The sequence below is a fragment of the Mytilus californianus genome, unplaced genomic scaffold (genome assembly GCF_021869535.1).
Source record: "Mytilus californianus isolate M0D057914Y unplaced genomic scaffold, xbMytCali1.0.p SCAF_5, whole genome shotgun sequence".
Lineage (NCBI taxonomy): Eukaryota > Metazoa > Mollusca > Bivalvia > Mytilida > Mytilidae > Mytilus > Mytilus californianus.
The window spans coordinates 84518344-84544561 of NW_026262701.1; the positions used below are offsets into that span (position 1 = coordinate 84518344).

At 33.1% G+C, this 26218-nt stretch overlaps 1 protein-coding gene across 1 annotated transcript; it reads right to left on the reverse strand.

Moving 5' to 3' along the window:
• Nucleotides 1-969: 969 nt before the first annotated feature.
• On the reverse strand, nt 970-26024 carry LOC127701679 (uncharacterized). Its single transcript, XM_052205675.1, has 3 exons — nt 25680-26024; nt 6844-7044; nt 970-1711 (listed from the first exon to the last, which is right to left on the reverse strand). Exons 1-3 carry the CDS (start codon nt 25966-25968, stop codon nt 1068-1070), a joined length of 1134 nt encoding a protein of 377 aa, XP_052061635.1. The 5' UTR covers nt 25969-26024; the 3' UTR covers nt 970-1067.
• Nucleotides 26025-26218: the final 194 nt, after the last annotated feature.

A 26218-nucleotide genomic window follows, 5' to 3' on the forward strand; every position in this document is an offset into this window, starting at 1 on the left:
CTAATAACACAGTTTAACAAATAACTTCTTTAAAATGTACGATTGTTGTTTAGAAAGAACTTTTGATCAGTATCGTCACTGGCATCATTTTATTATTGATTTTCTCCACTTTTTCATAAGCAGAGTTCAACTTATTGTCCTTTGTTTTTCGTTGTCTACAAATATAGTCCCTATTGTGGAGAGTGTATAACTTGCAAATTTTTTTCATACACTTTCCAAATTTTTTCTTTATATTTTATGCATGAAATGTTAAGTAAGGGGATGAAATTACATGTTAAAAAATATTTGGGTGCTGAATCTTTATGTTAAATTAAGTAGTGATTTGGTCCAGTTAAAAGAGGTAAAAAATTAGTATGTCTGAAGCTGTCAAACTGAATTTTAGACCCCCTTAACATAGAATTGTCAAAATTTTGTGTTAGAGCTGGTAGACTTTTCTATAATTTTGATATTATTTGTCCCAATAGTAGTACAATACACTGTAAAAATCTTTTTGAGATAATTTAAAGCAGGTGCAATTTTTTTAATTTATTTTCTAAAGAAATGCACTGCGAGATAACTATGTTCTCAGGCCTAATGAGAATATTTCTTTTTGCGTAATAGTTCATTTTGGAGTCCTATCAATTGTCCACATTTAAACTATGTTGATTTCTTTGAAAAATCATAGACAACTATTGGATTTAACACATGTTTAAACAACTGAACCTTTAAATGCCTGGTGTAAATTACAGAAAAAACAATATATGTTACATAATGTACAGTCAGAAATATAAAATTTATTTGTACTCGCTACGAAAGAAGAGAAAAGCTCTGCAAGCCTCCCTCTTCGTCATGTTTCTAAAGTTCATACAAATAAATTTTATATTTTCAGACAATGTACATACATGACATATATTGTATATATATAAAATCTTTACACTGCATAAATCCTTAACTCAGCGATGGACAATTATATTGGTACACTAATACATGTAATAGTAAAATTGCTTTAATATCTGCCAACATATTTATCTGTCTAAAACAATGTTCAAAATAAGAGATCATCATGCTATTTCAAATAGACACAAAGATCAGGATCCAGATTCAGACAGGCTTTCATACATCTTAAAAAATTCTAAATTAGTGTCCATTATTAATTTGAGGTCTGCTTTATCTAATTCCATATGTACCAAATCCCTAGGCTCTAATATTGTAGTTGGCCGTGTCATGCTTCTCAAGTATATTCCATAGTTTTCTCCAACAACCTCTTTGAACTTAGATTCCTGTGAATTATCAAGAGCACAGGGCAGATTATTCATCTTCTCCAAAAAGTTAATTGTTAGCCACACTTGCATCATTGTTTTGATATTCAATTGCTTGCCATCCCAAATTGGAAATTCAGTACTTAAAAGAAGTTTATCAAACTTACAGTTATACAGAATAATTCTGATATTTTTTTCTGTTGCCAAGAATGAGGGAATAAATTTGTCAAACAATGACTCATCTCCTCTTGATTCACAAAAGGCATTTACAATTGCTTCTGCAATCGCATGTGATAGTGTTTTAACTTCTTCTTTGGATTCCTCAGCCATGCTTGAATATTTACTATCTTCAACACCTTCCTCCTCTTCATCTTCTTTCAGGCTCATGTTATTGAGTGCTTCTTCTAGCTCAATTTTAACAACACTTCTTGCTACAAATATATCAGCTTGACCATGCCATACTAAACTGTTTCCTTTAAGAAAGAATAGACATGAAAGAATAAACTTTAGCTTCATAAGCAGTGACAAATACTGTAAACTTTAAAAAGTATTCTTATACTTGTGTATTTCATAAAGAACCATGTTTACCGTATTTAGCCGTGAATAGTACACAGTTGTGTATAATAAGCACCCCTTTTCATCCCTCCAAAATCTTGAAAAAAAAGTGAAAAAAAAGAGAAAAAGTAGGGAAAAAAATGATGGAAGAAAGTGAAAAAAAATGAAAAAATAGAAAGGTAAACCAGAAAATTAAAATTAAAAAAAAAAAAAACAGTAAATAAAATATATATATATATAAGTGGTTTTTTGTACAATTTTGAATCTAATTTTATTTTTCAATAAGATTTAAACCAACATAACATTTACATGTACATTTACATAGTTTGTTGTATATATATTATATATATTTTCAAATAATTTAATGCGACAAATTTTCATGACTTCAAACAGCCCTGAATTATTTAACTTCACAGTACCATTATCTATTAAATCATAGTGGATTCAGCCACATAAATTTTTGAAGAGCCTCAAGTGCTCCTGTTTCAGATCTGACAAAATTGATTCCATTTAAGCATATGTACATGATGAAAACCTCATATACTGTTTAAATTTGAGCCCATTCTGGCTTAAAATAAAGTGATTTTGTCATTTTGCTGAAATTTCTTTTTAAGTAACATCAGCTGTTTTTTTCTGTATTTAGTTATAGCCCTATCTATTCGTTAGGGGTTCCATGGAACCCTATGTCTCACCTGCAATTGCTGCTGTCAGTGTAAAAGTGTAATGTTGACTTAAAAAGTAAGTCCATTAATCAGTAAAATACAGAATTTAAAAAAAAATCAAATTTTTATTTAAATGCTATTTCTTGGTCTTGAAGGTTAGGGGACAACCATTTGATATTCTGGGGGGGGGGGGGGGGGGGGGGGGGCCAGGAGGATTTGTTTTGGATCGGTTATTTATTTTTGTAAACTAAGAGGACAGATTATTTATTTTCTGCACTGTTGAAGCAAGATTTTTCATTTTCATTAAAACAAGGGACTGATTATTCATTTTCATAACTATATTGATAATATTTGAAAACATTTAATCAGAATTAATCATCATCCTCTGCGGAAATGAATCTTCTGAATTCCAAACTGCATATACATGTATTGCATACATACACGGTATTAGAGTTGGGCTGTGACTAGCCTCTTTTAAAAGTATTGCCAAACATATTTACGCCGAGCGGAGCGAGGCAAAAAAATTTTGTAGGGTTTTGAAGCCGCTGAAGGCCCAAAGAAACTATAGAACAAATGATGCAAAATCGTGCTTTCTGGGCATTCCCAGTCCCTTTCTTATTCTGAAAACGCAAGTTCTGTTTTAATAATTTTTTGACAATATTTTGGTCTCAAAGCAAAATGTATAGATTCAGCGTAAGACTTAAGTTTTTATGGACAACATCAAAAGACCAATATGAAGAATAAAGTAAAAATGTAATTCACATAGTAAAGTATGTGGCTGCTGTTTTTTTTTTTTTTTTTTTTTTTTTGTTGCTGTTTTCGGCATGCAGAATTTAAATCTTTTATACCTGTAAATTATATGGGGTTTTATTCAAATTAAGTTAAGAGGGGGCTGATTATCAGTGATATAACTTTGTCAAGTAATTTTTAATAACACATTTCAATTACAACTTGATGTAGCTCTTAACTGGGATACAATTTAAGGTAGTTACGTCCAAGGGAGAACAGAACTTGCTTCTTGCAAACACAATTGTGAAAACAATTTGATATGAAGACAAGCTTTTGGTTTTAAAATTTCCTACATAAAGGCATTTATCTCAATGTAGTTACAGCCCTGTAATAAAAGTGAGGTAAGTGTTCCTGAGCCAATATACCTCAAGTTAAATGAAACCCATTTTCAGACATTTCAAGTATATTTGAATAATATTTATACCTTTATTATTAAGAGATTTGGGAAGTGTTTCCCAAATTTTTTTTTGAAAAAAGATGAATTTTAAGAAGAATCTGGTGCCACCTCATACTTTCGAATAGCATTTATAAAATGGCTTAAAGACCTGCCGAGTTATTCATTTTCAATACATTGTAAGTCAGGTTATTTATTTTCGAACTAACACAGGACAAACTATTTATTTTTGTGATTATCAAGGCTGAGTTATTTATTTTCAAAATCCTCCTCACTAACATGTTTAACCCTGTCACATTCTTTATGTGCCTGTCCTAGCCTGTTTAGTGGTTGTCGTTGGTTCATGTCTGTCATATTTGTTTTTCGTAAATTATTTTGTAATAAATTAGGTCGTTTGTTTTCTCAATTGAATTGTTTCATATTTTTCATGTCAGGTGCTTTTTAAAGCCGACTACACGGTATGGGGTTTTCTCATTGTTGAAGGCCTTACGGTTGCCTATAATTGTTTCCATCCACTTCATTGGTACTTTGGTGGATAGTTGTCTCATTGGCAATCATACCACATCACCTTATTTTTATATTTAACCCCAGACTACTACTTGTTAACTGTAAAACAAGAATGTGTCCATAGTACATGGATGCCCACTTGCACTATCATTTTCTATGTTCAGTGGACCGTGAAATCAGGGTCAAAACTCTAATTTGGCATTAAAATTAGAAAAATCATATCATAGGGAACATGTGTACTAAGTTTCAAGTTGATTGGACTTCAACTTCATCAAAAACTACCTTGACCAAAAACTTTAACCTGAAGCGGGACAGACGGACAGAGGAACAGACGCACAGACCGTAAAAAAAATAATGCTCCTCTACTACCGTAGGTGGGGCATTAAAAAACTAAGTCCATTTATCAGTAAAATATGGAAAAATGAAAATAAATATTTTCAAAATTATGCTCTGGATACTGTATTTTGGTCATAAACAAGCTTCTGTCCTAATTTCATAAAATTCCATGAAGGATTAACAAAGTTATTGATGTCTAAAAAAACTTTAACCACAGACTGAACATAAATGTTGACACTGCCGACAGAATCTAGGATTGCTATGTCTAGCTTTTGCTACATAAATATTGCAGGGTTGACAAAAACCATTTGGGCTAAGTTTTGTTCAAATTGGCCAAGTAGTTTTTGAATTGATTTTTTTAAATGATAGATTTGCTACTTTATGTCTAGTTTGCATAATCAGCAAACATTCAATATGTTAAAGCACTCATAATCCATCTACAATTCAAATTTATGCCAATTCAGGCTTAATATAAATTGGTTTTTAACCATTTGACATAAGTTTTATAGGAACAGCAGCCATTTTGGGAAAAATTTTGCTATCAGAATGTTGTAATGCATAACTGACATAATGCCTCAAGAGAACTTTCCATTTCAAGTCTTATGATTTGTCACAAGCTTACATACATGGCACAAGTCTATGTTTTGCATCAAACTAAATTTTTGGTACCATCAGCACTTTGGGAAATAATATAGCTTCCAAGATGCTACAATGAACAAATCACATCTCGCTTCAACAGCACTTTCCATTTTGAGTCTTGTGATATACCACAAGCCTAAGTCTGCATTAAGTTATAATTTTAGTAACACATGCCATTCTGATGGTAGCTGGGGTCGTACTCTATGATCTTAAAAGGGACAACCCAAGGACCAAACCATTCAAGTTTGATAACCTATTGGCCCAGTAATTTCAAAGGAGAAGATTTCAATTATCTTTTGCCAAATTTTCCATTTTCAAGAATAGCAGCCATCTTAATTGGTGGCTGGGTTCCAAGGGACATTACTCTGGACAGGGAACATCTAAGGACCAATCCAGTTAAGTTTAATTTAGTCCCAATTGTTCATGTTGTTCCAGGATTTTTGATTTTTTACCATACATTTGTATATACACGTATAGTTTTTGGCCCCTTGGACCCCTTTTCACAAAAATGGCTGCCGATAGTTAAATAGATATAAGAAGATGTGGTATGACTGCCAATGAGACAACTCTCCATCCAAGTCAAAATTTATAAAAGTAAACCATTATAGGTCAAAGTACAGTCTTCAACATGGAGCCTTGGCTCACACCGAACAGCAAGCTATAAAGGGCCCCAAAAATTAATAGTGTAAAACCATTCAAACGGGAAAACCAACGGTCTAATCTATATAAAAAACGAGAAACGAGAAACACTTATGAACCACATCAACAAACGACAACTACTGAACATCAGATTCCAGGACAGGTGCAAACAATTGCAGCGGGTTTAAAACATTTTGTACCAAACCATCACCCTTATCTGAAACAATAGTGTAACATCACAACATAGAAAAACACACTATAAAATATCAATTGAAATGGCTTAACTCAATCAAAAGACATATTAACACCAGTGAACATACACTGAACAAATAAATTTGATCTATGATACAATGTAAATACAAAATAAATAAACTAAGGGAAGAATAATTAAAGTAACATGTTATACAGCTGTGAAATGTTAAACAATTTAAGAAAAACAATATACTTGAACAAAAATAAAATCCATCTCCTATCCTTATTGTATACTCAATAAAATAAATATACCCTCAATTTTTTTTGGTCAAAATCAGACTTGAAATAGAAAAGCAAGAATGAACACTCCATACCCAAAAGTTGAAACCATTCTAAAGCCCTATTTGGCCCTTTTTTCAAACGGGTAGGGCCAGACCCTCCATTTACAATACTAAGCTTTATTTGTACCTAGAATTATTGTGTTGAAATTTATTGGAAATCAGGAACAAAAGCTGCTGCATTGAAAGCAATGTGTCTACAGATGGAAGACAGACCCATCAAATAATATAACAGCTTAATTTTATTGTGGTGGTATATACGCCCATGTAATATGCACACCTTCAATATTTGTACAATCATTCTGCAAAGTAAAAAACGGTCTTGCTTGAAATCTGTAGGAGTAATGATTTATCTCAACAAACCATAAACACCAGGGCTAATTTCACCCGAAAAAATTCCAACAACCTATAATTTCTTGTCATTTACCGGTTTTGGCCCCATCAGAAGAGATTCATTTTTTTTCATAAATTTTTCAGCAAAAAGCTCCCTTTAACATTTGGAAAACAATATATTATGTCCATACAATACATGTAGACCTATTTTCTACACTTACCAAAGGAGGTCAGTTTTTGATCAGCCTTGACTGGTTCATTACACAGTTCACATTTTCTATATCCATGGCAACTGTCGACAATATATTCACCATTAAAAGCCAATGGTTTGAAGTAGTGCATGGCCAGAAGACACTTGATCTTTTCTGCTTTGATTTTTCCTTCTGTTCTGAGTAACTGTGCAAGACACTGTTGATGTTTATCTGAAGAAAAATAAAAGAAAGTGTCTGAGGACACGAATGCACCCGCTCTAGCTACGCAATTTTTCAAGCTAAAAAGGGCATTTCTCTTGAAGGGTAATTGACTCACTACCCAAATTCGAGCTATGTCTGTGTGTTGTCGTTCTTAGCATTGTGTATGAGTTTCATAAAATTTGGATGAGGGAAACTTAAGCTAGATTGCGGAATCGGATTGTATATTTAAAGCTACAATAAAATTAAATCACTTAGTCTAGTGATTTATTTGTACTACTTAAATACATGTAGGTGATTATCAAAGAAAGACAACTCTTACTTCCAAAATTTGTGGACAAAATGTTTCTAGAATCAGTGATTTAGAAATCATTCATTGAAGTAAGTCCCCTGACTGATAATGCCAGATTTATTAACAAATGTAACATATATGCATTATGATTATTTGAAATTGTACAAAAATAAATAATTTAAAGCACTCCATCTATTTATTTACAAACAAGAGTTCACAGTAATACGTTTGATCCATTTCATTTCCATTACCAGAAATACTCTTTTACAATACACTTATTTCTCACATCATTTAAACATTTCATGAGCTAACTGGATCCCTGTATCTTTGAACTGACAAAGTAATTGTGACTGCTTGACATTTTTCAAACACTGGTCTTTATTGTTATGTACATTATCCAACCCTCAGGATATTAATTTTATCTTTTAAAAACAGTTATTCGAAACAGTCATATAAGGAAGTTATCCCTGTTGATTCCCTTAGCTCAACGTACTGACGTAGATTTTATGCCCAACAAGCCCACAAACGACATTAAATAATGTCACCTAAAACCAAACACTTTGACGGAAAGATAACGATTTGAATCAGGCCATAAAAAAGAATATATTTGTTTGCCCTTACCCTACCTACCCAGAAAACATCTGCCTTCTCAAAATCTTTTATTGTCCTGATGTAAAAAAGTTTTTTTTTAATCAGATAGGCATGAAGACTAAAAAACATCTGACACTTTAATTTCTCTTTGCTGAAAAAAAAAAGAAAATGCCTACCTACCTACCTACCCACTGTCTCTACCTTTTGGTAGGGTTTGGGCAAATCAAAATATTTTTAATTGTGGCCTAAATTGTATTGAAAAGTAAAGTTATTCATGGGTGCAAATTTGTCTTGTCCTTCAAAACTTTGAGAAGACCCAAGTCAAACTGAACTGCTATCATTAGCAGTTTATTAGCTGTTATTTACCAGTTCTTCATATTTTTAGCAGTCTTTCAGCTGTTCATAGCATCCCATCTAATAGCAGTTTGAGAAACTACCTTATTTCACCATTTCTTAGCATTCCTCTTAGCATTCATCTTAGCAGTCTGGATGTACCTTCTAAACTGTTGTCAATTTGTCAATTGGACAACAGTTATGACAGCAGTTCAATAGCAGTTTGATAGCAGTTTTGGTTTTAATCTTTGTTATAAAAATGCTTGGATATGGCTGTGTTTTCAGCTTGATAGTAAACCTTTATTTGAAGGTTATTTGATCATTTTCAAATGTGCATTTTGGCTCCAAGCTGTGTGTAAATACTTGCTAATGAGAAACTATATTTTTGTCAATTATGAAGTTTAATTTGGGCTAAATGGAATAATTTCTCACACCTGCAGTACAGTAAGTTGAAGTTACAGATAATGCATGTGTATTTTCTGACATAACTTAGTAGGGAAAAACAGAAATAATACAGAAAGCCCCAAAAAAGGGGGGATAGTTGTTTATTCAAATAGAATATCTGATGATAGGATTGTAATAAAATACTAGCATATACTAACAGTGCAAGATGTTATTTGAAAATAAAAATATGAATATTTTAATACAATTTTGTAAAAAAAACAAAAATAAATCATATTCAAGAGTTTAAAAAGAGGGAGGGAATATTGGGGAAACCATATCCAACTAAGTCAGACATCACGTGACTTTTGTGACGTATACTAGCCGCCATTTTGTATTATATTGCCCCATATAAAATGCATAGGTGCTTCAATAAAGTTTAGTTTTCTCATTAACCTGACCCGTTTTCTAACTTTTGCAAATCAATCCTTGATATTCAAACATATTTCTATCAAGCAATGTTGGTCCTAACAGTTTAATTTTTGATTAAATTCTGTCACTGGAGAATCGTAAAAACATGTACCTTTTCTCGTTATTTCTCCGTTGACTCAATGCTAAATGTACCGATACCCATGTCTACTTGTATAACAAATAAAGAAATTCCGTTAATAAAAATAAAACTTTGCAAATCGATTTAGTATATTCAAACATATATCTGGCGAAAAATACTATTTAAAACAGTTTAATTTCTGGGCAATTTCGGTCAAAAATCGATTTAAAAAAGTGAATATTTCGGGATTTTTCAAAATGGCGGATGATGTATATGGAAATGTTGCATCAAATCGAGGATTTGTATAGTAAGACTTTCCTTGATTAAATTTAATTTTTCATGTAGAATCTCTGATGTTTCTGTTATTTTCTTTGGTGACATTTCGATATGATTGATTTCAAAATTTCTTGATAAAAAAAATATTATTTTAAGTGTGACACGGGAACATTTTATTTTGACAGATACTAGTATCCAGGATATACTGTTACCAGAAAATTGTTAACAATAAAATTTATAATAAAAATTTTTCTCTTCTTTTTTAAAAGGTTTTTTTCCTGTTTTCTGTATAATTCATCTTTCTTTAGAAATATATTTATACTTTCCTTTTAGAACAAAAAAATATTTACGTCCCAAGAGAGAAAAAAATCCCAACAATTATTATAGATAAATATTCCATACCTTCACGATCCCATCACTTGACGAACAGGTGAACTCTGACTTTGGATGTAATGTTACATAACAATATATTGTCAGGTAGACGTGCAAACCAAAAGCAACCAGGTGACATATTAAACATCCTGTGTATACATGTATTACCAGAGTTTAAATTTTGTGATATACAAAAGTTTTCATAACTGTACAAATAAATATCTTCTCTTCCCCGTGTCAAACCAGAAGAAGTATGTATCATAATAAACTTTAAGAAAATATGAATATTATAAAAAATAATTTTTGCTTTAAAAGATAATCAAACTAATATTTATGTTTCTATAATTATTTTAAGAAATATTTTGATTCAAATTTTAATTTAAATGGATTTTGTATTATTTCGTAAAAAATTAAACGAGATTTCATTGAATATGATTTTATTATTTATTTTTTTAATTCAATATTTTAAGCAAAATCCAGGCATTCAATAAATCGATATAAAGTTAAACTTGTGTAAAAAAATTTGTTATTGTATTGTTATACATTTCAACAGAGACATATAATACAAATGCTCTGATTACAACAACATTGTATACCCGACAATATTTATCGACAGAGTTATCGGTCCTGAATAGGACTGATATAGTTGGGTATGCTAGGTCACATATAGCTGATTGTTTGATATTGACCAAACAATCCATTTAATGAAGTTAATGTATGTTACTTAAATTTTTTTCAGAAAGTGGAAACATAATATATTACATGTATTAAGAATTATTTTGTTTAATTCCAAAAGAGAAAGAGGAGATAACTGTTTTCTTTTGGTCCACACAAAATATATATAGTAGAAGAGAAATTAGTAGTACATTTGGTAATTAAATAATAATAAAAATAAAATAACTTTTAATCTGAAAATCACTTAGTCAAGGTAATAAATAGTCTCTTAAGTAACCTCTTATTGAATAATAAAATTGAGAATGGAAATGGGGAATGTGTCAAAGAGACAACAACCCGACCATAGAACAGACAACAGCAGAAGGTCACCAACAGGTCTTCAATGCAGCGAGAAATTCCCGCACCCGGAGGCGTCCTTCAGCTGGCCCCTAAACAAATATATATACTAGTTCAGTGATAATGAACGCCATACTAAACTCCAAATTGTACACAAGAAACTAAAATTAAAAATAATACAAGACTAACAAAGGCTAGACGCTCCTGACTTGGGACAGGCGCAAAAATGCGGCGGGGTTAAACATGTTTATGAGATCTCAACCCTCCCCCTATACCTCTAGCCAATGTAGAAAAGTAAACGCATAACAATACGCACATTAAAATTCAGTTCAAGAGAAGTCCGAGTCTGATGTCAGAAGATGTAACCAAAGAAAATAAACAAAATGACAATAATACATAAATAACAACAGACTACTAGCAGTTAACTGACATGCCAGCTCCAGACTTCAATTAAACTGATTGAAAGATTATGTCTTCATCATATGAATATCAGGCACAATCCTTCCCGTTAGGGGTTTAGTATCATACCATCATAACATATATGAGAAGAACATAACCCGTGTCATGCCAACAACTGGTTTTTAAATAAATGTGTTTAGTGCCGATGCAAAGACCCTATAAGTGAATCAATATTAACGCCAAAATATGCAATCTTTAATGACCTGACAACAGTATCGTAACTATATCCCTTCTTAATAAGTCTATTTAAAGGTTTTGTTAGCTTCAGAGGTGAATACTGACATTTTTGTGCTTTATAAAGAATATTTCCATAAAAAATTGGATGTGAAATACCTGAACGTATAAGAAGTCTGCATGTTGAGCTATATTTACGAATGATGTCCTTATACCGATGATAAAATTTAGTAAATGTTTTGACTAGTTTGTGATATCGAAAACCCTGGTGTAATAATTTTTCAGTAATACATAAATTTCTCTCGTTAAAATCTAAAACATTGTTACATACACGAGCGAATCGTACAAGTTGAGATATATAAACACCGTAAGATGGTGACAAGGGAACGTAACCATCTAAAAATGGATAATTAACGATAGGAAATGAAAAATCATCTCTTTTATCATATATTTTAGTATTAAGCTTTCCGTTAATGATATAGATATCAAGATCGAGGAAAAGGCAGTGGTCATTGTTAGTATTAGCTTTATTTAAAGTAAGTTCAACAGGATAAATTTCTTTAGTATACATACTGAAGTCGTCATTATTGAGAGCCAAAATATCATCCAAATATCTAAAAGTATTATTAAATTTGTGTATCAGATGTTGTTTCGATGGGTCTTTGCTGATTTTTGTCATAAATTGTAACTCATAGCAATACAAAAAAAGGTCCGCAATAAGTGGTGCACAGTTAGTCCCCATTGGAATTCCGATAACCTGACGATATACGGAATCTCCAAAGCGAACAAAAATGTTATCTAGTAATAATTCAAGGGCATATATAGTATCAAAGCATGTCCAATTGACATAGTTTTTTTGTTTATTGCTACTAAAAAATGACCTAAAAGAGTTTGAACATATATATTCACATTCTGACTTTTTAAATGCCCATTTAATTAGGTGTGTGAATTTTTTCTTAATGAGAATATGAGGCAATGTGGTATATAGGGTAGAAAAATCAAAACTTTGAACAGATTCAAAATCACCAATATATGCATGCAATTTATCAAGTACTTCCAACGAGTTCTTGACACTCCAAAAGTAATTAATTCCACTATTTTCGAATGCCTTATTTGAACAATTTATTATCAGGTTTTTGATTGTACCAAGTGTACTGGTAAGAAGAATAGACAATTTAGTAGTGGAACAATGGCTTGAAGACGAAATGAATCTATATTTGTAAGGTGTTTTGTGTAGCTTCGGAAGCCAATACATAGTTGGGACTTTCATTGTATTTGGTTCTGCTTGTAAAGCGGTAGCTAAAAGTTTATGTTTGTTACAGATGTCGTTTTCTGAAAATGGAGTCAGTTGGAGTGTTGGTGAATTGGTGATTTCTTTTTTCTTTTTTCGTTGCTTTTTATAAGCACTGATATTTAAAGTGCATTATAATTCTTAACTGTTCCTATTATTCTGCCACTGACATAATTAATAAGGGGTATAAGGCCAGGTACAGTACTCACAAAGCATGTTTACACCCCTTAACAAGTCTGTTATTGGATTAAAATAGAGTCATTTGATTGCAGTTACTGCCCAAATCACAAATATAAGTTGGTACAACTTTTTGAAATTTCAACAAGACTTGCAGTAAAATATTAGAATTTTATTTTTGCATTCATATCTTGTACACTGTATATTCATGTGTACCTTTGTATTCCAACTTTTGACAGATCTGATAGCATTCCATAGCAGTTATTAGCAGTTTAGAAAGCCATATAAGAATGTACAACTTAGCAGTTTCTATGAATATTCATTATTGATAGCTGTTATTATAGCAGTTCTCATGAATATTCAGAGAAGATAGCAGTTTTTGAGAATCTCATTTAAATTTTTCGTCAAAAAAACTGCTAAATAACTGTGAAGGCTAAATAAACTGCTAAGAAACTGCTATGGAATGCTATTGTAATGCCTATATGCAAATTAACTATTGCCTTGAATTTGGCAACTGTGAATGCTAATGAACTGCTAAAGAACAGCTGTCGAGTAAGAACTGTGAATGCTAATAAACTGCTAAAGAACTGCTGTCCACTTTGACTTGGGGAGGCTTGAATGAGGTATGTAGGGCCAATAATAAAAATATGTTTGTTTGCCCATCTCTGACCCATCTTTTTAGATGTGGGTAGGTATATATATGTACATAGGTAGGCAAATTATTTTATTTCATTATCATAAAAGGTAATTTGTAAAAAAAAATGTCAAGATGGAAGATACTGTCTACAGTTTATATGCAAGTCATTTTTAGTTGGTACAATGTATATCAATAAAGAGTGGAACTTTAATTTACTTGATAAATTTCAGATTTGTTTCTCAATCTTCAGAATCAGACATTTATGATAAAGTGCTTTACTAGAAAAAATTCCTTAGGGGATTGGGAACACCAGATAAAATCAGGTGTACAACCAAGTAAATGCATAGAAAAAAAATCCATTACAAAAAATGCATCAATTCTGTTAATGTTATTATGACCTATAAAATCAATTTACATATGTATATCAGTATGCATCTTGTAAAAGCAGACATACTGAGCGCAAAGCAGACTTCCAAAATCCTTTAAATTGTGGAACAAGTAGGTAAATTTCCAGACAGTCTGTTAAAAGCAGACTTTCTAAATCTAATGAACTGGTTAGGTAAACCCTTCATTCAGGTTATAATCCTTTAGATATACTATAATTCTATCTCCAAAGTGAGGTATTATTTTCAGGTCAATCAAATACATGAAGAAAAGGAATCCAAAGAAAGGATAATTTTTAAGATAAAAATTAATTTTGATTACTTCTATTTTTAGGAATACAGAACTTCATAAATGCATTGCTTAATTTGTATTGTGTAATAAATTTTAAAAACTCAGTTGAATTTTGTACAACAATAGTATGGCATGAAAACAAAACTACAAGACCATCAATTTAGGGACAATAACCACTCAATTTAATAAACATGATAAAGGCCTACTAATATTAATTCCCTTAATGAACTCAGATAAAATCTTGAAATATCTATGTTTATACATATCATAAAAGTCAATTAATCATGGTCATAACAAAACTACAGTATATCTGCTTATATGACCACTATGTTATTGGTGTCACGACATTGACATCTCTTGTCAGTGATTAGGTAAGAAAATTGATACTAACTTCATTCTAACAGCAAATATTTGGTTTTCAAAAGCAATATGTTCAAGAGACTATCTATCCATAGGCACACAGTGATATTAAAATTAGTCTTTCTGTATATATATTCAATATTGAACATCCCAAATTTTTCAACATGACCCTCAGACATAAAGAAAATCAATCAGAAAAACATTTGAAAAACATCATGTTGGACAGCTGTTTGAGTTGTGTTTCAGAAACAAGAATAATTCTTTACATTTTATTTCTCAAAACATTCTGTGCAAAGAAATTCTATACTGTTTGGTAGTGGGATACAAAACTAGAGGCTCTCAAGAGCCTGTGTCGCTCACCTGATTCTACTTTGGTTTTAGGAAATCATGTAAAAATAGATTAAAATCATAACAGATACCCTTATAATGAGTGAGGCCAAATTTGGTTTAATATTGGTCCTGTAATTTAATAAAAAATCCTGGTGGCCATCTTGAACAGTAAATCGGCAACAAAGAAACAACACTTAATCAGCACCTCATAAGAAACATTTATGCCATGTTTTGGTTTCATTCCATTCAGTGCACCTCTATAAGAAGCATTTGTATGTATTTCCCATAGGGTCTTATGTTAAAAGAAGTCCCCCCATTGGCTGCCATCATGGATAAGGATCAGCTTCAAAGTAACAAAACTTAGTCAGCACCTCATAAGGAACATTCATGCCATGTTTGGTTTCAATCCATTCAGTATGTGGTTCTCTAAAAGAAGACATTTGTATGTATTGTCCATAGGGTCCTTTGTTAAACATTGTCCCCATCTGGCAGCCATCATGGATGAAGGATCAGCTTCAAAGTAACAACACTTGGTCAGCACCTCAAAAGGAACATGCATGCCATGTTTGGTTTCATTCCATTCAATGGTTCTCTAAAAGAAAACATTTGTACGTATTTCTCATAGGGTCCTATGTTAAACTAAGTCCTCCACTGGCGGCCATCTAAGATTATAGATAGGCTTCATAGTAACAACACTTGGTCAGCACCTCATAAGGAACATTCATGATATGTTTGGTTTCATTGCATTCAGTGGTTCTCTAAAAGAAGACATTTGTATGTATTTCCCATAGGGTCCTATGTTAAACTAAGTCCCCCGCTGGCTGCCATCTTGGATGATGGATCGGCTTCATAGTAACAACACTTGGTCAGCACCTCATAAGGAACATTCATGCTATGTTTGGTTTCATTGCATTCAGTGGTTCTCTTAAAGAAGACATTTGTATGTATTTCCCATAGGGTCCTATGTTAAACTAAGTCCCCCACTGGATGCCATCTTGGATGATGAATCAGCTTCAAAGTAACAACACTTGGTCAGCACCTCATAAGGAACATTCTTGCCATGTTTGGTTTCATTCCATTCAGTGGTTCTCTAAAAGAAGACGTTTGTATGTATTTCCCATAGGGTCCCATGTTAAACTAAGTCCCCCGCTGGCAGCCATCTTGGATTATGGATCGGCTTCAAAGTAACAACACTCGGTCAGCACCTCATAAGGAACATTCATGCCATGTTTGGTTTCATTCCTTTCAGTGGTTCTCTAAAAGAAGACATTTGTATGTATTTCTCATAGGGTCCCATGTTAAACTAAGTCCCCTGCAGGCGGCCATCTTGGATTATGGATCGGCTTCAAAGTAACAACACTCTGTCAGCACCTCATAAGAAACATTCATGCCATGTTTGGTTTCATTCACTTCAGTGGTTCTCTAAAAGAAGACATTTGTATGTATTTCCCATAGGGTCCAATGTTAAACTAAGTCCCCTGCTGGCGGCCATCTTGGATTATGGATCAGCTTCATAGTAACAACTCTTGGTCAGCACCTCATAAGGAACATTCATGCCATGTTTGGTTTCATTCCATTCAGTGGTTCTCTAAAAGAAGACATTTGTATGTATTTCTCTTAGGGTCCTATGTTAAACTTAGTCCCCCACTGCGGCCATCTTGGATTATGGATCGGCTTCAAAGTAAAAACACTCGGTCAGCACCTCATAAGGAACATTCATACCATGTTTGGTTTCATTCCATTCAGTGGTTTTCTAAAAGAAGACATTTGTATGTATTTCCCATAGGGTCCTATGTTAAACTAAGTCCCCCGCTGGCGGCCATCTTGGATTATGGATCGGCTTCAAAGTAACAACACTCGGTCAGCACCTCATAAGGAACATTCATGCCATGTTTGATTCCGTTCCATTCAGTGGTTCTCTAAAAGAAGACATTTGTATGTATTTCCCATAGGGTCCTATGTTAAACTAAGTCCCCCACTGGCAGCCATCTTGGATGATGGATCCGCTACAAAGTAACAACACTTGGTCAGCACCTCATAAGGAACATTCATGCCATGTTTGGTTTCATTCCATTCAGTGGTTCTCTAGAAGAAGTTCAAAATGTAAAAAGTTAACGCCGACGCCGGACGACGACCGACGCCAAGTGATGAGAAAAGCTCACTTGGCCCTTCTGGCCAGGTGAGCTAATAATGACTGAAAAATTATGAATCCAAACTTGAACAAAAAATGGGCAGCACTTCCCCAAGAAAAAGTGCATTTACACCTCCTACCATGTAAATCCAAGGCCAAACAGATGGGAATAAGAAAGAAATCTTGGGACAGGTACATTTATAAAACATGAAACCATACACCTTATTGTGCCTATAAAGAATATGTAAAAAAAATTCAATCCTTCAATATCCTTGTCCTCATATATGTTCCAATTTCTCAAATTCCATACATGTACATACCCTTAATACCTTAATATTATTTTGTTACGGGTTACAGAGCTCGAGGTTGTGAGTAAGAAACTCTAGACTGTTTCAAGTCCCAGGTCCCTCACACTTGTGAACTGTGTTTAAACAAAATTATAAGCTCTTAATGTGTCTTCATACGAGCAAAAGTATTCAACTGTTGCATTTATTTTAATCTCCCAGTGAAAAGCCCTTGTATTGTCAGATTGTATTATATGTATTCTGCGGAAGACTTTTCTTCAACTTCCCTGACCCTGACGAGTTCGTCGTTGATGAAACAATGAACAGATAAAGCCACCTCTCACAATTATTAATCTCTTTAGTTATTTGTTCATTTATCTTTTCCTTTACAATCATTTTTTTTTCGAAAATCAGTGCATTTTCGTGATTTGTTCCGTGTTTTTAGAATGTCCTACATCCAAACACAAATTTTTTTTCTTAACATTGCTACCTACAGGCACAAAGCTTTCCGAATGAATGAACAATGCATCACCCAGATGTTTGAAAAAACGAACGATTAACATTTATCCAAGAAAATCATTTCTGTCATTGATCACAATGTTTATTCTACTAGTTAGTAGGGTCCATGACGGACAATTTAAATAAAATTAAATGGGGAATGTGTCCATGGGACACAGATGATGCCCCCGCTTGCATATAACGTTATAAAGGGACATAACTTAAGAAAGGTAAAAGTGACGCTACCCAAATTTGTACTTGATCTGAGTTTTGTTGTAATAAGCATTGTGTATACACTAAGTTTCATAACATTTGCTTGAGGCAAACTTAAGTTTAATAGAAAACAAAAACGAAAATTCAGCAATTTTTCTTTTTGTAAAGGGGCATAACTCAATAACAGTAAAAGTGAGGCCACCAAAATTCAAACTTGATCTGTGTTTTGTGGTAATAAGCATTGCACATAAGTTTCATAACATTTGTTTGAGGTAAACTAAAGTTAGAGAACGGAAACGAAAAATTCAGCAATTTTTCCATTTGTAGAGGGGCATAACTCTAAAATGGTAAAAGCGACACTACCCAAATTCAAACTTGATCTGTGTTTTGTGGTAATAAACATTGTGTTTAAGTTTCATGACATTTGGTTGAGGCAAAGTAAAGTTAGAGAAACCAATTTTGGGACGTACGGACAGACAAGGGTAAAACTTAATGCCCCCTCCGCTACGGCATAAAAATCATAAAAATATTTTTCTAGATACTGCAATTAAATTGTTTTGTGATAAATTAGGACGTTAGTTTTCTTTATTATGAATTGCTTCATATTTTTCACATAGGGGGCCTTTTATAAACGACTATACAGTATGGGTTTTTCTCATTGTTGAAGGCTGTACAGTTGCCTATAATTGCTTACATCCACTTCATTTGAACTTTGGTGGATAGTTGTCTCATTGGTTATCATACCACATCTTTTTTATTTTGTGTTGACCTCTCATATGCCCACGGAATCTGGTGACCATTTTCAGTTCTATGGCACACATAAGGCAAGAATATACTGGCTTTGATTCAGTAATTGAAGTTTTAGCAACCTTTGATGGCTACTACAGCACTTCATCGTTGGAATAATCACCAGCGTTAACATCAGTGTAATCACCATAAAATAATCAAAGAGCTGAAAGCTCTGAGGAAAAATGACGCCACTGTCTCTAATATTGTGATATTTTTTATGCAAGTCTTGATTTTCATATACCGTAATAAGTTTAACATTGCAACATGTCTTGTAAGCATATAATTGACATTCGTATATGTGTCTGTTTTTTCAGTACAAATGAATAGGTCAAGACTACCTGAATGATCTACAGTATCCAATTACTACTGGCTGTTTTTTTGTATAAATAAATAGGTCAAGACTACCGGAATGATCTACAATATCCAATGACTACTGGCTGTTCTTTTGTACTAATAAAAAGGTCAAGACTATTTGAATGATCTACAATATCCAATGACTACTGGCTGTTCTTTTGTACATATAAATAAAGACTACCTGAATGATCTAAAGTATTTTAAGAAATGTGATTTTTTTCTTGCAATTACATTTTTCTAAATCAAGAATATAGACTACTAGTATTCTTTTCAAACCAAATGATTATGAAGAGCCTGTTGTTAGCAAGCTCTTATACCCCACATACTCATTAAATAAGTTACTAGTGACCTAGTTATTTCTGTTAGTTGAAGCAAATTATATTTCTGTATATTTAGACAATAGTATAATATTGTTTTACTAGTTTTATTTCACCTTGAAGATTAGACAAATAGGGATACTCCTTCGATTTTTTTTTTCATGTCAGTCAGGTCGCTTTATATGAAACTTGAAACCACTTCTCTGCCATATTGTTATTTTATAACAACTCTGCCCTTGACCATGTTGACCCATGTAATTGATATTCATCCTTTAACCATATATCATAGTCAGTTAGTTTTTGATTTTGCACTAATACACCACCTTTCATGTCTTTCAGGTCAAATGTCTGTCTCCATTTAAGTTAATGACATTGAACAATCATGGTATTAAACACAATTTCAATAGTGATAATGCTGTTCTCGTGGGTCACCATATATTCAACTTGGGTAGCATTCCAGTTATTGAAATTTGTGTCAGATTAGAACAATGATCTAGATCTTTAGGAATGGATCTTATAATTTAATATGGAGCCATAGTATGGGACCCCTACACGGTAACAAAAAAAAAAAAGCTTGAAAGGATACAATGTCAAGCAGCAAAATTTATCACCAGAGATTACAAGTTAAAAGAGGAGGGACAGGATACGTCTCTAAAATGCTTGCTGAACTGGAACTACAGCAAGATCTCCAGACAAGACGAACAAAGCGTTGAAGCCAGAAGTTAATATTTATGTAAAAAGTAGTTGAGGGGCTGATTCCCACTATTGAACCAAAATGTCATTCTATAATATCATTGCGCAAGTATTTCTGTATTGGCCTTGTTATTGGTCCATGTCTTGGGTGTATTGGTCTGAGGCGAAGCGGAAGGCCAATACTGCTGGCCGAGGACCAATAATAAGGCCAATACAGAAATACACGTAATAGTATCTTTATTAATTAACTACAGTGTTACAATATTTTTTTTATTTCATTTCACAAGAGATAAACATTTTTACCTTGAAGTGGAACTATCCAAATCTCAGTTTCCTTTTATAAGACGCAATATCTAATGATTCGGTGCCGTTTGACTGCTGGCCGAGAACCAATAATAAGGCCAATACAGAAATACACGTAATAGTATCTTTATTAATTAACTACAGTGTTACAATATTTTTTTTTATTTCATTTCACAAGAGATAAACATTTTTACCTTGAAGTGGAACTATCCAAATCTCAGTTTCTTATTATAAGATGCAGTATCTAATGATTTGGTGCCGTTTGAAGTATCTTCAGCCTTTTCTCATCTGATGAATTTTTCTTCCCTTTCCAGTCACTATAAAGTGTTACAACTTTAATTTAGACACAACACATAAATAGTAATTGGAAAGGTACTGCCATTGCATGTGTAATGCAAATATATTTAAAAAAAAATAATGTAAGAGTTGAAATTGATACAACTATCCATAAGCCAATTGATCAAAGAACGAAGATTTGCATAATTACAGAATGCATATATGCCTGGTTCGGGTTTAAAAATAAACGACTGTTTAAATACAAAACATGAGAAGCGACAGTAAACAGTAAAAATCGATTTGTACCATCGACATGATGAAATTATGAGGTCGTCAAGAAATGAACTTTGTGATAATTTACTCGTTCCCCAAACCTGAAATAATCCCATCGTCTACTTTCAAAATGCTTTTTAAATGAATGGGACCGTCTTTAACCTAAAATATATGCCATACTGAACGTTTCAGCTTGTTTATGGTGAGTAAACCTGCGTCTTATAAACAACTGTTTACTTTCAGTTTGAGTTTATCGTTACTTACGATCTAAAAACTAGAGACGTTCCGAAATCCTGTTTTGTAAACAAAGATTCATTGTGCAAATCTTTGTTATTTGGTCAATTGGCTTATGGATAGTTGAATCAATTTCAACTCTTACATTATTTTTTTTTTTTAAATATATTTGCATTACACATGCAATGGCAGTATTATTATATTGTGTGGTGAAGGATATTATATATATTCAACTCCATTGGAGGTGTGCCTACATTGGCAGAATTCATCTCGATACAGATACAGATACGCACCGCGTGGTTATAACCGTATTACTAATTTCCGATTTTTAAAATCTTCGTAAATCTGGATAAAGACCAGTTTCTATCCAATGGATATCAAAATGATTCCGATTTTCACTTTTTTTAATGATTGTAAATTTGAAATGGCATGAAAGGCTGACATTATTTAGAAGAACTATTTTGTCTAGCGATTGCTGGTCATTGGAGGGTAAAAAGTCCAACACCATAACAAAACGGATCTATTTATCATGTATACATACCGATTGTTTACGATTGTAAGACATGTGCATAAAAGTGAAAGCTCGAAAAAATATGAAAAATATAACAAAGGGATAGCTCCAAATACCATTTAATAACAAAAAACATATGGACAGGTCAAGATATCTTTTTGGTAAATAAAATAAAGTATGTAAACTGGTTCCCGTCCGACTACAACACTTTGTTCGAGTGTAGCGTAATACAAGCAGATTCCAGTTAGTATGTAAAATAGTAAATATGAAACCGAGTGCGGTAGGCGGAGGCAATAATCGACTTCCGTAAGTTCTGGTCAATGGTATCGGAAACATGCCGCTGATAGCGTCATTTTCCAAAAAATGTGCTTCACCGAGCGCAGCTGGATACAACAGCAGAGGTCCAACTCTAAACAGTAAGGGCAACTAGAGGCTCTAAAGAGCCTGTGTCGCTCACCTTGGTCTTTGTGCATATTAAACAAAGGACACAGATGGATTCATGACAAAATTGTGTTTTGGTGATGGTGATGTGTTTGTAGATCTTACTTTACTGAACATTCTTGCTGCTTACAATTATCTCTATCTATAATGAACTTGGCCCAGTAGTTACAGTGGAAAATATTTTGTAAAAATTTACAAAAATTTACAAAATTTATGAAAATTGTAAAACATTGACTATAAAGGGCAATAACTCCTTAAGGGGTCAATTGACAATTTTAGTCGTGTTGACTTATTTGTAGGTCTTACTTTGCTGTACATTATTGCTGTTTACAGTTTATCTCTATCTATAATAATATTCAAGATAATAACCAAAAGCTGCAAAATTTTCTTAAAATTACCAATTCAGGGGCAGCAACCCAACAACGTGTAGCCTGATTGGTCTGAAAATTTCAGAGCAGATAGATCTTGACCTAATGAACATTTTTATCCTGTCAGATTTTCTCTAAATGCTTTGGTTTCAGTGATATGAGCCAAAAACTGCATTTTACCCTATGTACTATTTTTTAGCCATGTCGGCCATCTTGGTTCGCGGGCGGGGTCATAGGACACATTTTTTAAACAAGATACCCTAATGATGATTGTGGACAAGTTTGGTTAAATTTGTCTAAGTAGTTTCAGGAGAAGATTTTTGTAAAAGATTACAAAAATCTATGAAAAATGGTTAAAAATTGACTATCAAGGGCAATTACTCCTTAAGGGGTCAACTGACCATTTTGGTCAAGTCGACTTATTTGTAGATCTTACTTTGCTGAACATTATTGCTGTTTACAGTTTATCTTTATCTATAATAATATTCAAGATAATAACAAAAAACGACAAAATTTCCTTAAAATTACCAATTCAGGGGCAGCAACCCAACAACAGGTTGTCAGATTCATCTGACAATTTCAGGGCAGATAGATCTTGACCTGATTAACAATTTTACCCCATGTCAGATTTGCTCTAAATGCTTTGGTTTCAGAGATATAAGCCAAAATCTACATTTTACCCCTATGTTCTATTTTTAGCCATGGCGGCCATCTTGGTTGGTTGGCCGGGTCACCGGACACATTTTTTAAACTAGATACCCCAATGATGATTATGGCCAAGTTTGGTCAAATTTGGCCCAGTAGTTTCAGAGGAGAAGATTTTTGTAAAAGTTTACGGACGACGGACGCCAAGTGATGAGAAAAGCTCACTTGGCCCTTTGGGCCAGGTGAGCTAAAAATGGATACAATATTCAAGCTTGATACAGGTCTGAATTTGGATTGTAATTAAATATTTGACACATTATTATATTATACATGTAGGTTTCCGACACAGAATAAATGTAGTCATAGAACTTGAAATTGGTTACATGATTTGAAATTATATTCAATTTAAGATTTCTTGCTGTTGCAATACAATTTGCTGTTGTGCAATACTAACTTAGTAAATCTGTTTTCAGACTATATACAAAGAATTAGCAAAATAAATTGTGACCCCCAATTTTTTTGGGGGAAAATTGATAATTTCTTAAATCTTAAGGAAAAAAAATTTACCCCCCCCTTTTCCAAAAAATAGTATATTTGAAGATATTTTCTTTTTGTAAAATGTGGTACAATTTCAGAGCAATCAAAATACTTAAACACAAGTTATTGTCCTGAAACTAGAAAAATGCTTGTTTTGGGCCCCTTTTTGGCCCCTAATTCCTAAAACTGTTGGGACCATCACCCCCAAAACAATCCCAAACCTTCCTTTTGTGGTATTGAACCTTTTGCTTAAATTTCATAGAGATCCATACACTTAAACTAAAGTTATTGTCCGGAAACTAAATGTCTTCGGCAACGACGACGTAATAGCAATATACGAACACCAATCTTTTGTGGTTGTATAAAAATCTAGATTGAAATCCCCACCCCAATGCAAAAAGTTTTATGCACAATACATTGTTTGAACAAGGCCCCCAGATACATTGTAGCTTCAACTGGTTTGAAAAGTTGTTTAATTTTAGAACTTATCAGGATAGGAATAAATAGCAATAAAGTATTTTAACCACCAGGTGACATGATAAGCTGTCAATCAAAACAAAAAATCAATAATCCGCTATCAGGACAACGAAATCTCAACAGACCAATCAGTACCATCCCTGTTGGTACAATGTATAATAGTCCCAGCTGCAGCATACAAAGAAAATGTAATAATCTTGAGGGTTTAGCAGTCAAGCGTATAACTCTTTAAGGTTATTAGAGAAAATATCATACATGTGTTATTACAGATACTTTCATGAGTTGTCTACTCTTTATTTTTTAAATTTTCTTAATCTGCAGTAACATATATGTTTGTTATTTCTTAAATATTAATAGTACATATTTTAATATTTAGTGGGCACTTGGGAATTCTTAAAACTTTGCACAGTAACTTAAAACATAGCCTTGATAACTAATTTTCCAATTAAATTAATACATTTTTTACATGTTTTATCAGCCTTGGTAAATCAATGAGACAAGGCTTTTAAGGGATAAACTTAGCTGTAATAACAAGGCTTAGTTATTACAGGCATGTCACTTATTATATGAGACACTTGGGTATTACTTGGAAGCTTGCGCAGAACCTCATTAGATGCTGACAGCTCTGATCATTATTTCTTCTAATAAATTAAAATACATTGTGATTAAGCATGATATTTGTCTGAGCAAAGGCTTTGAAGTGATGCACTCATGTAGAGATGCTGTAATAACACCCTTTAGTTATTACAGGCATATACTTTCTGTAATATCATAGGTGTGCTATGCATGATTGGAAAACTATGAACTGTTATATCTTTCCATAGTTTAAAATTTAGAATGGAAATGGGGAATGTGTCAAAGAGACAACAACCCTCCCAAGAGCATAAAACATCCCAAGGCCACCAATGGGTCTTCAACACAGCGAGAAAATCCTGCACCTATAGTATACATAAAGGACAATAATAATATTGAAATAGAACTTGTACATGTTGTATACATTATAACAAAACAAAAGATGTACAGTATATTGCCCCTTTGAAACATGTAACATACATATGTTATCACAGTTTTTGGATTTTTTAGTTCACAATAACAAATGAATGTTATTTTTCTCTAATAACCCTATACAGTTATACCCTTGACTGTTTAGTATGATTGAACTGAGACTACTATAACACATAGTCTCAGACTCAGGATTGAACAATGTTTTCCTTGTCTGCCTGAAAAATATAAGTTGGAACAAATTATACCAGGTGACTTGGAACGAATTGGTTAGTACGAATCGGAGTTGGCACGAATCATCAGATACGAATGACTTCCTTGGTGAGAACATGATGAAGAAAAGTTAAAGGAATGACAATTTTAATCTATTATACATGTATATTTATACTCACTGGCTTCGATGAAACACTTGAACATTTGATTCTCCTCTGTTGTATATATGCTCTCTGGAATCAACAATTTGCGGGCAAGATCCAAATAGACACTTCTAATCCACACATGTACAGGGAAGGTTTTTCCTTTAACATATTCAACCGTTGCGTCGCTGAAAGACCACGGCCCCGTGCCGTTGCAATTACGTAAAATAAGGTGATCAAACTCTTGTTTTACATAATCAAAGACAAATCTGCGAAAACATTTTGTAAATTTCTCCTTAAATTGATTAATCAAGTCTGTCGACATCGTTAATCTATCCTGGCATCCTAATCAAACCTTATTTCCCGCCATATGTCAACATGGTCAAGGTCAAGCGGTCTCACTAATTAGCGACAAGAAGAATTTTAGCGACAAGAAGCGACAAGAAGCGACAAGATGAATATATTTAGCGACAAGAAGCGACAAGAACACTATTTAGCGACAAGAAAACATTTTTAGCTCACCGGGACCCGAAGGGCCCCATGTGAGCTTATGCCATCACTTGGCGTCCGTCGTC